The 13038-nt window shown below is 44.9% G+C and overlaps 1 protein-coding gene across 1 annotated transcript in view; it reads right to left on the reverse strand.

Annotated features, from left to right (window-relative positions):
• The window catches only part of LOC132882558 (serine/threonine-protein kinase MARK1-like), a 141474-nt gene that overhangs the window by 30171 nt on the left and 98265 nt on the right, over positions 1 to 13038 (reverse strand). Inside the window, exons 5-7 of the mRNA XM_060915651.1 lie at positions 12053 to 12123; positions 8812 to 8868; positions 8408 to 8644 (exon numbers count right to left, since the gene is read on the reverse strand). Of these exons, the coding sequence (XP_060771634.1) occupies positions 8408 to 8644; positions 8812 to 8868; positions 12053 to 12123 (365 nt within the window). The remainder of the gene's footprint in view (positions 1 to 8407; positions 8645 to 8811; positions 8869 to 12052; positions 12124 to 13038) is intronic.

Here is a 13038-nt window from a genome sequence, read left to right on the forward strand (position 1 = left end):
TTGCTTGTCGCGTTGCTGTGATGTTTCTCTCCCTCCGGATTAAATGGACAGTGACTCGAAAATCACTAAAATACATGAATACTAAATGAACAGTTTGCTCTGATGGCGCAGTTCATGTGGCCTTTTCTGCTTTCCCATCGGTGCGCTATCCACCGCGTTTCGCCCTTCTTTAATCCACATTTCTGCGAATTTCTCAGCAGGGAAGGAACGCACGTCTGGCCCATTGACAGCGAGGAAAAGAAGGCTGTTCAGTGTGGATACACATTCATTCTGTTGCGCTCATCAGTAAGGATGTGATTCATGGCACTAAATCCACGTTCACACTCTGGATATTGTTATTATCTACAATGCATCTATTTGCTGGGGACGTTCGTGAACATCAAAGCTGCCACTTCGGGTCATTTTGAAAGTGAGTGCAATGTAGACCATAGAAAACTGTGTCACAACATGCCTGTCATGTCAACTTTTTTTTTTGGTTTGTTTGTTTTATTGACGGGGTTGTCCCCGAGGATTTTTTTTCAGCAGAGATAACAACCAGAGGGGGGGGATGATCCCCACCATCCCCCCCAGCAAATCACACCCAGTATATATATGAGTGATTCCACGCTTATGGGTACTGAAATGGGGACATGAACTTATTTTTAAAAATTCACCTAAAACCATTTCTTTTTTTTACCATCAGGTCACAAAACATGTAATCTTTAATGAATGATATGTTAAAAGATAACTTTAATTTTCTGAGATGTAATAAAAACATATTTATATGCCAAAGTCAGAACGTAACAGAAGTGTTGTGGACATATATATTCTCAATTTTAACAATGTAGAATTACTTTTTGAAACATAGGAAGGTGATGTTTTAGCAAATATAATTAATAAACATGTGTAGTAGAATAAACATACACATTCTTTCAATAAGATTAACATGGTATAGAGCTAGATTGTAATTAATTTGTAACAGACACGAGATGGACAATCGTAACAGAAGTAATGTAACAGACATCATTTTGGAACTCATAGGCTTGACTTTGGCATATAAATGTTTTTATTACATCTCAGAAAATTAAAGTTATCTTTTAACATATCATTCATTAAAGATTACATGTTTTGTGACCTGATGGTAAAAAAAGAAATGATTTTAGGTGAATAAGTTCATGTCCCCATTTCAGTACCCATAAGCGTGGAATCACTCATATATATATCCACATTCACTGGATATGAGCAATCGCACACTCTGATTGGCGACTCTACTACTAGGATATCAGCTCATATACCATGAGTAGAGAAAAACAAAATGGCGGCGCATTTTGCTGAACCAACTGAGGATGAAATAAAAACCTCTACTCAAAACCAAAACCTCAAAAAAAGGCAACAAAATATGTAATGAAAGTATTTGATGGTAAGAACATGTCTTTTTTATTTTTCAAGAATTATTATTATTGCATTTTTCACAAATTGCTACTGTCATTTCATCAGTTTGTTGATATTCTTCATCTTTAAGCATTAAAATTTGTTGAATTTTTTTAGACTTTCAAAAGCTCAAAGAAGTTTGAAAACTACATAACTGAGATGTCCAAGGAACAATTAAATAAATGTCTAAAGCTGTTCTATACTTTGGCATGACAGCAAGAGGGCACTTTCTACAAAAAAAAACAAAAAAACACTAAAGTCAATTTGTGCAGCCATCGATAGGTTTTTAAGTCGTCCGCCAAAGCGTAAATGCTTTTGTTTGACGTTTTTTTATAAAGTTTTTATTTATTGAATTTGCAAAAAATAAAAATGCTCCGTTTCTCAAAATCCAGTGAATGTGGATAGAATAAAACAATTATTCCACTCAATCTTGTCATATAGCCAACTCGGCGCTATGCGCCTCGATTTTGTGGAATAATTGTTTATATGCATGCTGGAGTTTCTTCTACCTTATTTTCCAGGTTAATGTCTCTTATAAGTTCTTATAAATATGATTGTAAGAGTCGAGTGCAGGCTCAGTCTTTCATTTCGTTTAATTCTATTTAAGAAGAAGCAGCCTTTATTTGTCGCATGTACACTCAAGCACAGCGAAATTCCTCCTCTGTGGTTGAAATGTGAGTCCATCAAAACGTGTCCTCTCAGGAAAACCACAAGGACTGTACCCACCTCAGTTGTCATTACAGTTACCACCGTACAAACACTGCTGCACGGTACTTCTCTCATCTCATCTCATCTCATCTCATCTCATTATCTCTAGCTGCTTTATCCTGTTCTACAGGGTCACAGGCAAGCTGGAGCCTATCCCAGCTGACTACAGGCGAAAGGCGGGGTACACCCTGGACAAGTCGCCAGGTCATCACAGGGCTGACACATAGACACAGACAACCATTCACACTCACACCTACGGTCAATTTAGAGCCACCAGTTAACCTAACCTGCATGTCTTTGGACTGTGGGGGAAACCGGAGCACCCGGAGGAAACCCACGCGGACACAAGGAGAACATGCAAACTCCACACAGAAAGGCCCTCACCGGCCACAGGGCTCGAACCCGGACCTTCTTGCTGTGAGGCGACAGCGCTAACCACTACACCATGCACGGTACTTGAAAATTTGTATTTAAAAATCACATATATTTCAGCGGTTGTCTGTGTCTATGTGTCAGCCCTGTGATGACCTGGCGACTTGTCCAGGGTGTACCCCGCCTTTCGCCCGTAGTCAGCTGGGATAGGCTCCAGCTTGCCTGCAACCCTGTAGAACAGGATAAAGCGGCTACAGATAATGAGATGAGATGAGATATATTTCAGCAGTTTTTCATTTTGTATTCCTTACACTTGTCGACTATAAGTGTGTGTCAATTTTCAAAAAACACTATATGATGTCTTCTCACTACAAGTGACATGCCCAGTATATGACCTGCAGCTCAGAAATTCTACACAGTTAATTTCCATCTCAAAAGGTAATTACCTTTTTGGCAGCAGAGAAACACAAAAATCTGAGGTTTGATTTTTGGACTACTGTGGACCCAAAAAGTATACCCTGATTCTGAAACAGCCCATAGTAACAGCTCATACACAGGGACTTGTATGGCTGTCCCTCCATGTAATCAAAGACTAATAATAAATGGATTTAAAAAAAAAACCCAGATTGTTTAACAAAGTAAACCTTCTAATCACTGATGTGGTGATGTTTTTTGTTAGGTGATATTTATTTAATGTTTATGACCAGAGTCTTGGTTGTAAGCACTTGGTAGCAGTCACGGGCCTTTGCAAAGTTTGTCAGTGCAGGAAAGTGTTCGGGGCAAGGTGTTTGACAAACAGAGAGAGAGAGAGAGAGACTGGTGAGGGAATGTCTGTTTATTGCTGCTGTATGGGCCGGAATGTGTGAGATGGGATTCCCTAGCCACGTGATACAATTGCTACGCTCACTGTACAAAAACCAGCTGGCTGCAGTTCGGACGAACTATGGTCTCTCAGACTGGTTCTCCATAGGAAAGGGCGTTCGACAAGGCTGTGTGGCATCGCCCGGCCTTTTTAACCTGTACTCAGAGCGAATCTGTTAGGACTGGGACTGTTTTGGCCTCTAGAGGCCACTGTTATTTCCTTTTCTGGCCATGTTTGTTTTGGGCCTCGAGAGGTCACCACTGTGTTCTGTGTTTTGTTTTTGTCTTATTGCCTGTTTCCTGCCCCGCCCTGTCCTTAATTAGTTTGTGCATTTATACCCCTGAGTTCAGTCCTCTTGTCACGGAGTCTTTGTGCTGTTATGTTTAGCTCCAGTTACCTCTGTTCTGATTTCCTCGCCCGTGTCTTTGTGGTTTTTGTACTTTGCTTTCTTTTGGACTTTTTGGACTTTGTGTTTACCATTTTGGATCCTCTGAGCGTTTGTATTTTTGCCTCTTCTTTTCTGGCTCTTTGTTTCTTTGAACTTTTGTTTTTTTTTCCTGGTTATCTTCTGAGCGTTTGGATTATACTTTTGTTTTTGCCTTGGATTGTAAATAGTGTAAATATTGTAAATAAACCTTTTGATACTTTTTCTACTTCCGCCTCACGCCTCTGCATTTGAGTCATCCCCCTGGTGGCCTAGAGGGGGTTTGCTGAATTATCACACCAGCGAACCAGGTTCGAATCCCAGCAAAACCCTAACAGAAAGACTCCGTCAGGGCACTACGAGTACCAGGTGATGCCCTTCGGACTCACCAATGCACCAGCTGTTTTTCAGGCCCTTATCAACGACGTCTTGAGGGATATGATTAATCTATACGTTTTCGTCTACCTCGACGACATTCTCCAAGACCTTACAGGAACACCGCCACCATGTCCGCCAAGTCCTCCAGAGACTCTTGCAGAATAATCTGTTTGCTAAAGCCCAGAAATGCGAGTTTCATGTCCCCGAGGTCTCCTTCCTGGGATTTATCGTACGAACGGGGCAACTCCAGATGGACCCAGCCAAGACCCTGGCCGTCCGGGACTAGCCTACTCCCAAGTCCATTAAGGAGGTTCAGCGGTTCTTAGGATTCGCTAACTTCTACCGCAAGTTCATCAGGAACTTCAGTTCCGTAGCTGCACCTATGTCGGACCTCACCAAAAGGACTGGTGGCTCCTTTGTCTGGTCCCCTCAGGCAGAAGAGGCGTTTAATGACCTAAAACACCACTTTTGCACGGCACCCATTCTGGTTCTCCCGGACACCTCCCAACCATTCATCGTGGACATGGACGCCTTGGACAGTTGTGTCGGCGCGGTGCTCTCTCAACGCTCGGAAGGGAAGCTGCACCCCTGCGCTTACTTCTCCCACCGCCTGAGCCCTGCGGAGTCCCGCTATGATGTGGGGGATCGGGAACTGCTAGCGGTCAAACGAGCCCTTGAGGAGTGGAGGCACTGGCTGGAGGGAGCGCAACATCCATTCCTGGTGTGGACGGACCATAAGAACCTGGAGTACCTCCAGCAAGCCAAGAGGCTGAACCCACGACAGGCTAGGTGGGCTTTGTTTTTCAGCCGTTTCAGCTTCACCCTATCATACCGCCCGGGCTCTAAGAACACCAAACCGGACACGCTCTCCAGGCTGTTCTCGCCCAACAACAGGGAGAGTGAAGTTGGGCCTATCATCCCTATATCCCGGACTGTGGCCCCTGTCCACTGGGGTATTGAGGAGACCGTTCGACAAGCTCAACGCCGGGACCCTGATCCTGGGACGGGGCCACCGGGCCTCCTGTACATCCCTCGTCAAGCCCGGGCCAAGGTTCTCCAGTGGGGTCACTCTTCCCCTCTCACCGCCCACCCGGGAGCTCGGAGGACCCTGGACTTCCTGAAAAGACGCTTCTGGTGGCCTAACATGGAGAAGGAAGTGAGGTCATTTGTCCTGTCCTGTGAGGTCTGCACCAGAACCAAGAACCCGCGACAGCGTCCCCAGGGTCTCCTGCATCCTCTGCCTATTCCCCGGCGTCCCTGGTCCCACGTGGCGGTCGACTTCATCACGGGTCTCCCTGAGTCTCAAGGTAACACTGTCATATTGGTCATAGTGGACAGATTCTCCAAGGCCTGCCGCTTTATTCCACTGTGCAAACTCCCCTCTGCCCTTGACACTGCTAAATTGCTGTTCACTCATGTCTTCCGAGTTTTTGGTCTCCCTCAGGACATCGTCTCTGACCGGGGGCCCCAGTTCTTCTCCCGAGTATGGCACGGCTTCTGCAAGAGCATCGGGGCCACTGCCAGCCTCTCCTCTGGGTTCCACCCCCAGTCCAACGGCCAGACGGGGAGGCTCAACCAGGACCTGGAAACCACCCTGCAAGGACTGGCTATGGATAACCCGACATCGTGGAGCACCTGGCTGCCATGGGCAGAGTACGCCCACAACACCCTGCAGTCATCGGCCACCAAGCTGTCGCCGTTCTAGTGCCAATTCGGGTTCCAGCCACCTCTGTTCCCGGACCAGGAGGAGGACGCTGGGGTGCCCTTGGTCAACCATTATGTGAGACAGTGTCGCAAGACCTGGAGCAAGGTCAGGAGGACACTCATCCAGACCTCCAGTACCAACCAGACTCAGGCCAACCGCCATAGGAGACCTGCCCACACTTTCTGCCCTGGGCAGCGGGTTTGGCTGTCCACCAAGGACCTTCCGCTGCGGGTGGAGAACCGCAAGCTTGCTCCTCGCTACATTGGTCCCTTCAAGGTTGTACGCAGAGTTAACCCTGTCTCCTACCGGCTCCAGTTACCACGTACACTAAGGATCAACCCCACATTCCATGTTTCCCTGTTGCGGCCCGTACTGACGTCCACGTATGCCCCTGCCCCTAGGAACCCCCCGCCCCCCCGCATCTTCCAGGGTCAGACTGTGTTCACCGTGCGCTGCCTGCTGGACTCCTGCCGGGTTCGCGGGGGCCTCCAATATCTTGTGGACTGGGAGGGCTATGGCCCTGAGGAGCGCTGCTGGGTCCCAGCTCGGGACATACTCAATAAAGAACTTTGTCGGGACTTCCATTCGGCCCATCCTGATCGTCCTGGAAACGTCAGGAGACACTCCTGGGGGGGGGGGGGGGGGGGGGGTCCTGTTAGGACTGGGACTGTTTTGGCCTCTAGAGGCCACTGTTATTTCCTTTTCTGGCCATGTTTGTTTTGGGCCTCGAGAGGTCACCACTGTGTTCTGTGTTTTGTTTTTGTCTTATTGCCTGTTTCCTGCCCCGCCCTGTCTTTAATTAGTTTGTGTATTTATACCCCTGAGTTCAGTCCTCTTGTCACGGAGTCTTTGTGCTGTTATGTTTAGCTCCAGTTACCTCTGTTCCGATTTCCTCACCCGTGTCTTTGTGGTTTTTGTACTTTGCTTTCTTTTGGACTTTTTGGACTTTGTGTTTACCATTTTGGATCCTCTGAGCGTTTATATTTTTGCCTCTTCTTTTCTGGTTTTTTGGCTCTTTGTTTCTTTGAACTTTTGTTTTTTTTCCTGGTTATCTTCTGAGCGTTTGGATTATACTTTTGTTTTTGCCTTGGATTGTAAATAGTGCAAATATTGTAAATAAACCTTTTGATACTTTTTCTACTTCCGCCTCACGCCTCTGCATTTGAGTCATCCCCCTGGTGGCCTAGAGGGGGTTTGCTGGATTATCACACCAGCGAACCAGGTTCGAATCCCAGCAAAACCCTAACAGAATCATGCACGAAGCATTGCAGGATTTCACCGGCAAGATCTTTGTGGGAGGCAGGCGCATCACCAACTTACGCTATGCGGATGATGTGACTCTGGTGGCGAACTCTATGCGTGAACTGGAACAACTACTGGGATGTGTAAAGGAAGCCAGTGAAAAAGCTGGTCTGTTCTTGAACGTGCAGAAGATGAAATTGATGGTGGTTGGCAAGGATGCGAGCACTGACGACGATGACAGTTTTGTACTGGAGACGCTGGTGGTTGTTGGCGAGGTAGTGGAAGAGATCGAGGCTTTTAACTACCTAGGAGTGATGATCAACCCAGACAACCGAGATATGGCGGCGATTGCGAAGACGGCAGTTATCAGCCTGGCCCCTGTATGGACGGATAGGAACATCCGTCAACGCACAAAGCTACGCTTCCTCCGGTCACTGGTGTTTCCGATTGCCACCTATGGGGCCGAGTCTTGGGCGCTGAAAAAGTCTGATCGGAAGAGAATCGAAGCGTTCGAGAACTGGTCTTACCGCAGAATGTTAAGGATTAGCTGGACTGAGAAGAAATCGAACATCTACGTGAGGCAACAGATTGGAGGCAGCTGGAATCTGATGAAGTATTGTGACAAGCTGAAGTTGCGGTATTTTGGCCATGTTATGAGGGCGGAGGGAATAGTGGCCGATTTCATTACTGGCATGGTCTTTGGAACGCGACGAAGAGGCCGGCAAAAGACACGTGTGATGGACGGAGTGGTGGCCTTGACCGGGATCAGGCTTTCGACTGCTGCCCGTGCGGCGAAAGACAGAGAGGGCTGGAGGGATATTGTGCGACGGGCCACGGACACTCAGCCCCCCTGAGTCATCCCGCACCACGACGACGAACAGGAACTACCTTAACACTAAAATCTAACTATAAACCATTATAACAGCACAGTCGGTCATGTGTTATTCCTTATATAATACAAATAATACATTAATATGCAGAGGAAAAAATAGAGAAATAAATATGATGCATTTTTATGCATTATAATTTATTAATGTGATGCTAGTCCAGAAAAAACACACTATGCAAACGTTGCATATAATTATACAGCAATATATTTATTTTTTCATTTAGATGTGTAAATTCAACATTGCATGATGTGTTTTTCCACACCAGCACTACATTAAAAAGAAGATCATGCATATGCAAATGCATCACATGCAAAGTTATATTTACATACCTAAATCTAGACATAAACACTGTATATACATAGCTGTGTAATTATCTCACATTCTCTGATACAGCTGTAGCGTAATATAAAGGCAACCTTAAGATTCTGGCCGTCGAAAGGCAGTGATCCACTGACGAGTGTATACAGGATGACCCCGAGACTCCAGACGTCTACTTCGGGCCCGTCATATTTTTTGCCCTGGAACAGCTCGGGGGCGGCGTAGGGAGGACTGCCACAGAATGTATCCAACTTATTTCCCACCATGAACTCGTTGCTGAAGCCAAAGTCGGCAATCTTGATATTCATGTCGGCGTCCAGCAATAAATTTTCAGCCTTGGGTTTGAAGCAAAGTGGTGATAGTTATGAATTAAAAGTTAGCAGCTCTTGTATTACTAGTAGGAATAGAATTATAACAAAGAACATCAGACCTGTCTAGGATAATTATGAGTTGTTTAAGGTAGTGGGCATTGAAATGCACATTTTCTACAGCTAATACTTACCTTAAGATCTCTGTGTACGATTCTCTTTTGATGGCAGTACTGCACTGCAGATACAATCTGAAACACACCAGTAACATGCATGTAGCGTCAAAAATGATATCCAAGGTATGATATTGAAGAATCTTAAAAATGTTATTATAACACAATATGACAACTTTTTGGTATATCAGGGTAACTGTTTACATGGTCGTTTCAGGACTGTTTGACCTCAAGTGCAACTGTTTAAAAACAAAATTAAATTAATACTTGATTGTAAGTTATTTATCAATGTAACAAATTCCCACTCTGTGTATGCAACCTACAGTGGTGCTTGAAAGTTTGTGAACCCTTTCGAGTTTTCTATATTTCTGCATAAATACAGCCTAAAACATCATCAGATTTTCACACAAGTCCTAAAAGTAGATAAAGAGAACCCAGTTAAACAAATGAGACAAAAATATTATCCTTGGTCATTTATTTATTGAGGAAAATGATCCAATATTACATATCTGTGAGTGGCAAAAGTATGTGAACCTCTAGGATTAGCAGTTAATTTGAAGGTGAAATTAGAGTCAGGTGTTTTCAATCAGTGGGATGACAATCAGGTGTGAGTGGGCACCCTGTTTTATTTAAAGAACAGGGATCTATCAAAGTCTGATCTTCACAACACACGTTTGTGGAAGTGTATCATGGTACAAGCAAAGGAGATTTCTGAGGACCTCAGAAAAAGCGCTGTTGATGCGCATCAGGCTGGAAAAGGTTACAAAACCATCTCTAAAGAGTTTGGACTCCACCAATCCACAGTCAGACAGATTGTGTACAAATGGAGGAAATTCAAGACCATTGTTACCCTCCCCAGGAGCGGTCGACCAACAAAGATCACTCCAAGAGCAAGGCGTGTAATAGTCAGTGAGGTCACAAAGGACCCCAGGGTAACTTCTAAGCAACTGAAGGCCTCTCTCACATTGGCTAACATTAATGTTCATGAGTCCACCATCAGGAGAACACTGAACAACAATGGTGTGCATGGCAGGGTTGCAAGGAGAAAGCCACTGCTCTCCAAAAAGAACATTGCTGCTCATCTGCAGTTTGCTAAAGATCACATGGACAAGCCAGAAGGCTATTGGAAAAATGTTTTGTGGAAGGATGAGACCAAAATATAAATTTTTGGTTTAAATGAGAAGCATTATGTTTGGAGAAAGGAAAACACTGCATTCCAGCATAAGAACCTTATCCCATCTGTGAAACATGGTGGTGGTAGTATCATGGTTTGGGCCTGTTTTGCTGCATCTGGGCCAGGACGGCTTGCCATCATTGATGGAACAATGAATTCTGAATTATACCAGCGAATTCTAAAGGAAAATGTCAGGACATCTGTCCATGAACTGAGGCCAAGTTTACATTAGACCGTATCTGTCTCGTTTTCTTCGCGGATGCACTGTCCGTTTACATTAAAACGCCTGGAAACGGGAATCTGCCAGCGTCCACGTATTCAATCCAGATCGTGTCTGGTCCGGTGCTGTGTAAACATTGAGAATACGCGGATACGCTGTGCTGAGCTCTAGCTGGCGTCGTCATTGGACAACGTCACTGTGACATCCACCTTCCTGATTCGCTGGCGTTGGTCATGTGACGCGACTGCTGAAAAACGGGGCGGACTTCCGCCTTGTATCACCTTTCATTAAAGAGTATAAAAGTATGAAAATACTGCAAATACTGATGCAAATACTGCCCATTGTGTAGTTATGATTGTCTTTAGGCTTGCCATCCTTCCACTTGCAAGTGGTAAGTGATATGCACTGGGATCACACACACAGCGGCTCAGTCCCGAATCACTGCTCGTGCGCTATACTCGCGCGCTCTGTGAGTTGCGCAGGGCCGGAGTGCGCACCCTCCAGAGGGCACTCGCTGTTCAGGGCGGAGTGATTTGGAGCGCAGGATGCCTGCGGAGCCGAGCGTATCCGTGTATTGGCGTTGCTGTGTGCACGCGAATCGTGTATTGGTGTTGCTGTGTGCACACTAATCGTTTTAAAAACGTTAATCTGATGATCCGCTGATACGGTCTAATGTAAACCCCACCTGAATCTCAAGAGAAGGTGGGTCATGCAGCAAGACAATGACCCTAAGCACACAAGTCGTTCGACCAAAGAATGGTTAAAGAAGAATAAAGTTAATGTTTTGGAATGGCCAAGTCAAAGTCCTGACCTTAATCCAATGGAAATGTTGTGGAAGGACCTAAAGCGAGCAGTTCATGTGAGGAAACCCACCAACATCCCAGAGTTGAAGCTGTTCTGTACGGAGGAACGGGCTAAAATTCCTCCAAGCCGGTGTGCAGGACTGATCAACAGTTACCGCAAACGTTTAGTTGCAGTTATTGCTGCACAAGGGGGTCACACCAGATACTGAAAGCAAAGGTTCACATACTTTTGCCACTGACAGATATGTAATATTGGATCATTTTCCTCAATAAATATATGACCAAGTATAATATTTTTGTCTCATTTGTTTAACTGGGTTCTCTTTATCTACTTTTAGCACTTGTGTGAAAATCTGATGATGCTTTAGGTCCTACTTATGCAGAAATATAGAAAATTCTAAAGGGTTCACAAACTTTCAAGCACCACTGTATATAGTGATACACTGATAGATACAATACATCATGTGTATGTTACTTCAGCACTTGATTTAAGTACCCCAAACTCAAAATGTCTTTCTGTACCCCTGCTTGCAGCTTCATTCTTTTACACTAAATGGCAGTGCCAGTGTAGTGTCACAGGCTGGATGGAGGTAAGGCAACTGTTTATTAGTATGCAAAACCTGAAGCAGGGTGAAGTGCTTTGAAAAGGTCAGATCAGCTACTGGTCTGCACCAGTGCTGCAGATGTACAGCATAAGAATGAGGGAGGCAGCAAACACACACACACACACACACACACACACACAAACCCCAGCCCTCTGATTCACCGTCCTTATTGAAGCAAATCAGACCAAAATCCGAAAATCATTGGTGGTGACTCATGTTTCCTCTGATTCAGGATATACACAGCTGTCATGAAACAGCAAAACAAACAAACAAACAAACCCACCCCTACCATGTTATTAAAACAGTTAGGCTAAAGACAAATAGCAACAATGATATCACTAGTTGCCATTGTAGTTCTACACGCTGCTGTCTGTAAATCAGGGCAGAAAATGAGCGAGTAGAATGGATTCACAGGATTGAAGGGGTTAAGTGAAATAATGGTTGCTTGGCTGTAGTTTACCTGCCGAAATTTTGCCCTGGCTTCCTTCTCTTTCATCCTGCCATGAGCCACCAAATAATCAAACACCTCACCTGTAATGAAGAAGCAGAGGGCTGTCAGGTACGGTATAATGATGTTTCTTCTAATTAAGTTAACTCTATTTAGTGTGTAAATAGAAATCCCTCCACAACAGCACACGGTTCTACAAGACTGGGATTGAGGTCACAACCAATCCCACCCCTGCAGGGCCGTGCAAAGACCTTTGGAGGGGCAGGGGCTCAACATTCAAAAAAGGGCACTTGGAACAAATTTTTCACACAAGTTAACTTTATTCAAAACTAAATTTCGATTGCAACTGAACATTCTGTGTGTCTTGATAGAATATGTTGTGGACGTCGTCATTCAGCCTTAAGTTTTCGAAGCTGCTAGAATATGTTATTAACGCCGTCGTTCAAACTAAAGTTTCCGAATCTGCCACGTTAATGAAATGGATGGAGCAAACGGTTTAAATATAGCCTAGGCGGCTTCATTCAATGATAAACAACCCTACGCATTTACTGTTGTGTTCTAAGCTGCACAATATTGCATGCTCAGATAAGAAATGAAAGGAGACTTTCAGTGTGACCTTACCATCCTCGCACTGTCTCCCACTGTCAACCGCCTGCATACGCTTTCTGCACGGAGGCTCACTGAATGCATGACGTCACGGATTGATGCCCGCATTTACATAGAAAAACGTTATTTTATAAATCTATAATTTCATATATTAGTCAAATTGTAGAGAATATTGATGTTGGAGCTAACTTATCTTTTACAAATATTAAAAAAAAAAGTCCCTATGAAAAGGGCACTTTGGACAGCAAACAGGAAAGGGGCAGGGGCTAGAGCACCTGTAGCACCGGTTCATTGCACATGGGTGCACCCCTGAGCCATCGCTCCTTGTTACAGTCTGAGAAACCCTCAAACCACGGATCACGCATGGCATGAATGTGATTACTGCTTTAGAA

This window comes from Neoarius graeffei, chromosome 3, assembly GCF_027579695.1.
Source record: "Neoarius graeffei isolate fNeoGra1 chromosome 3, fNeoGra1.pri, whole genome shotgun sequence".
NCBI lineage: Eukaryota > Metazoa > Chordata > Actinopteri > Siluriformes > Ariidae > Neoarius > Neoarius graeffei.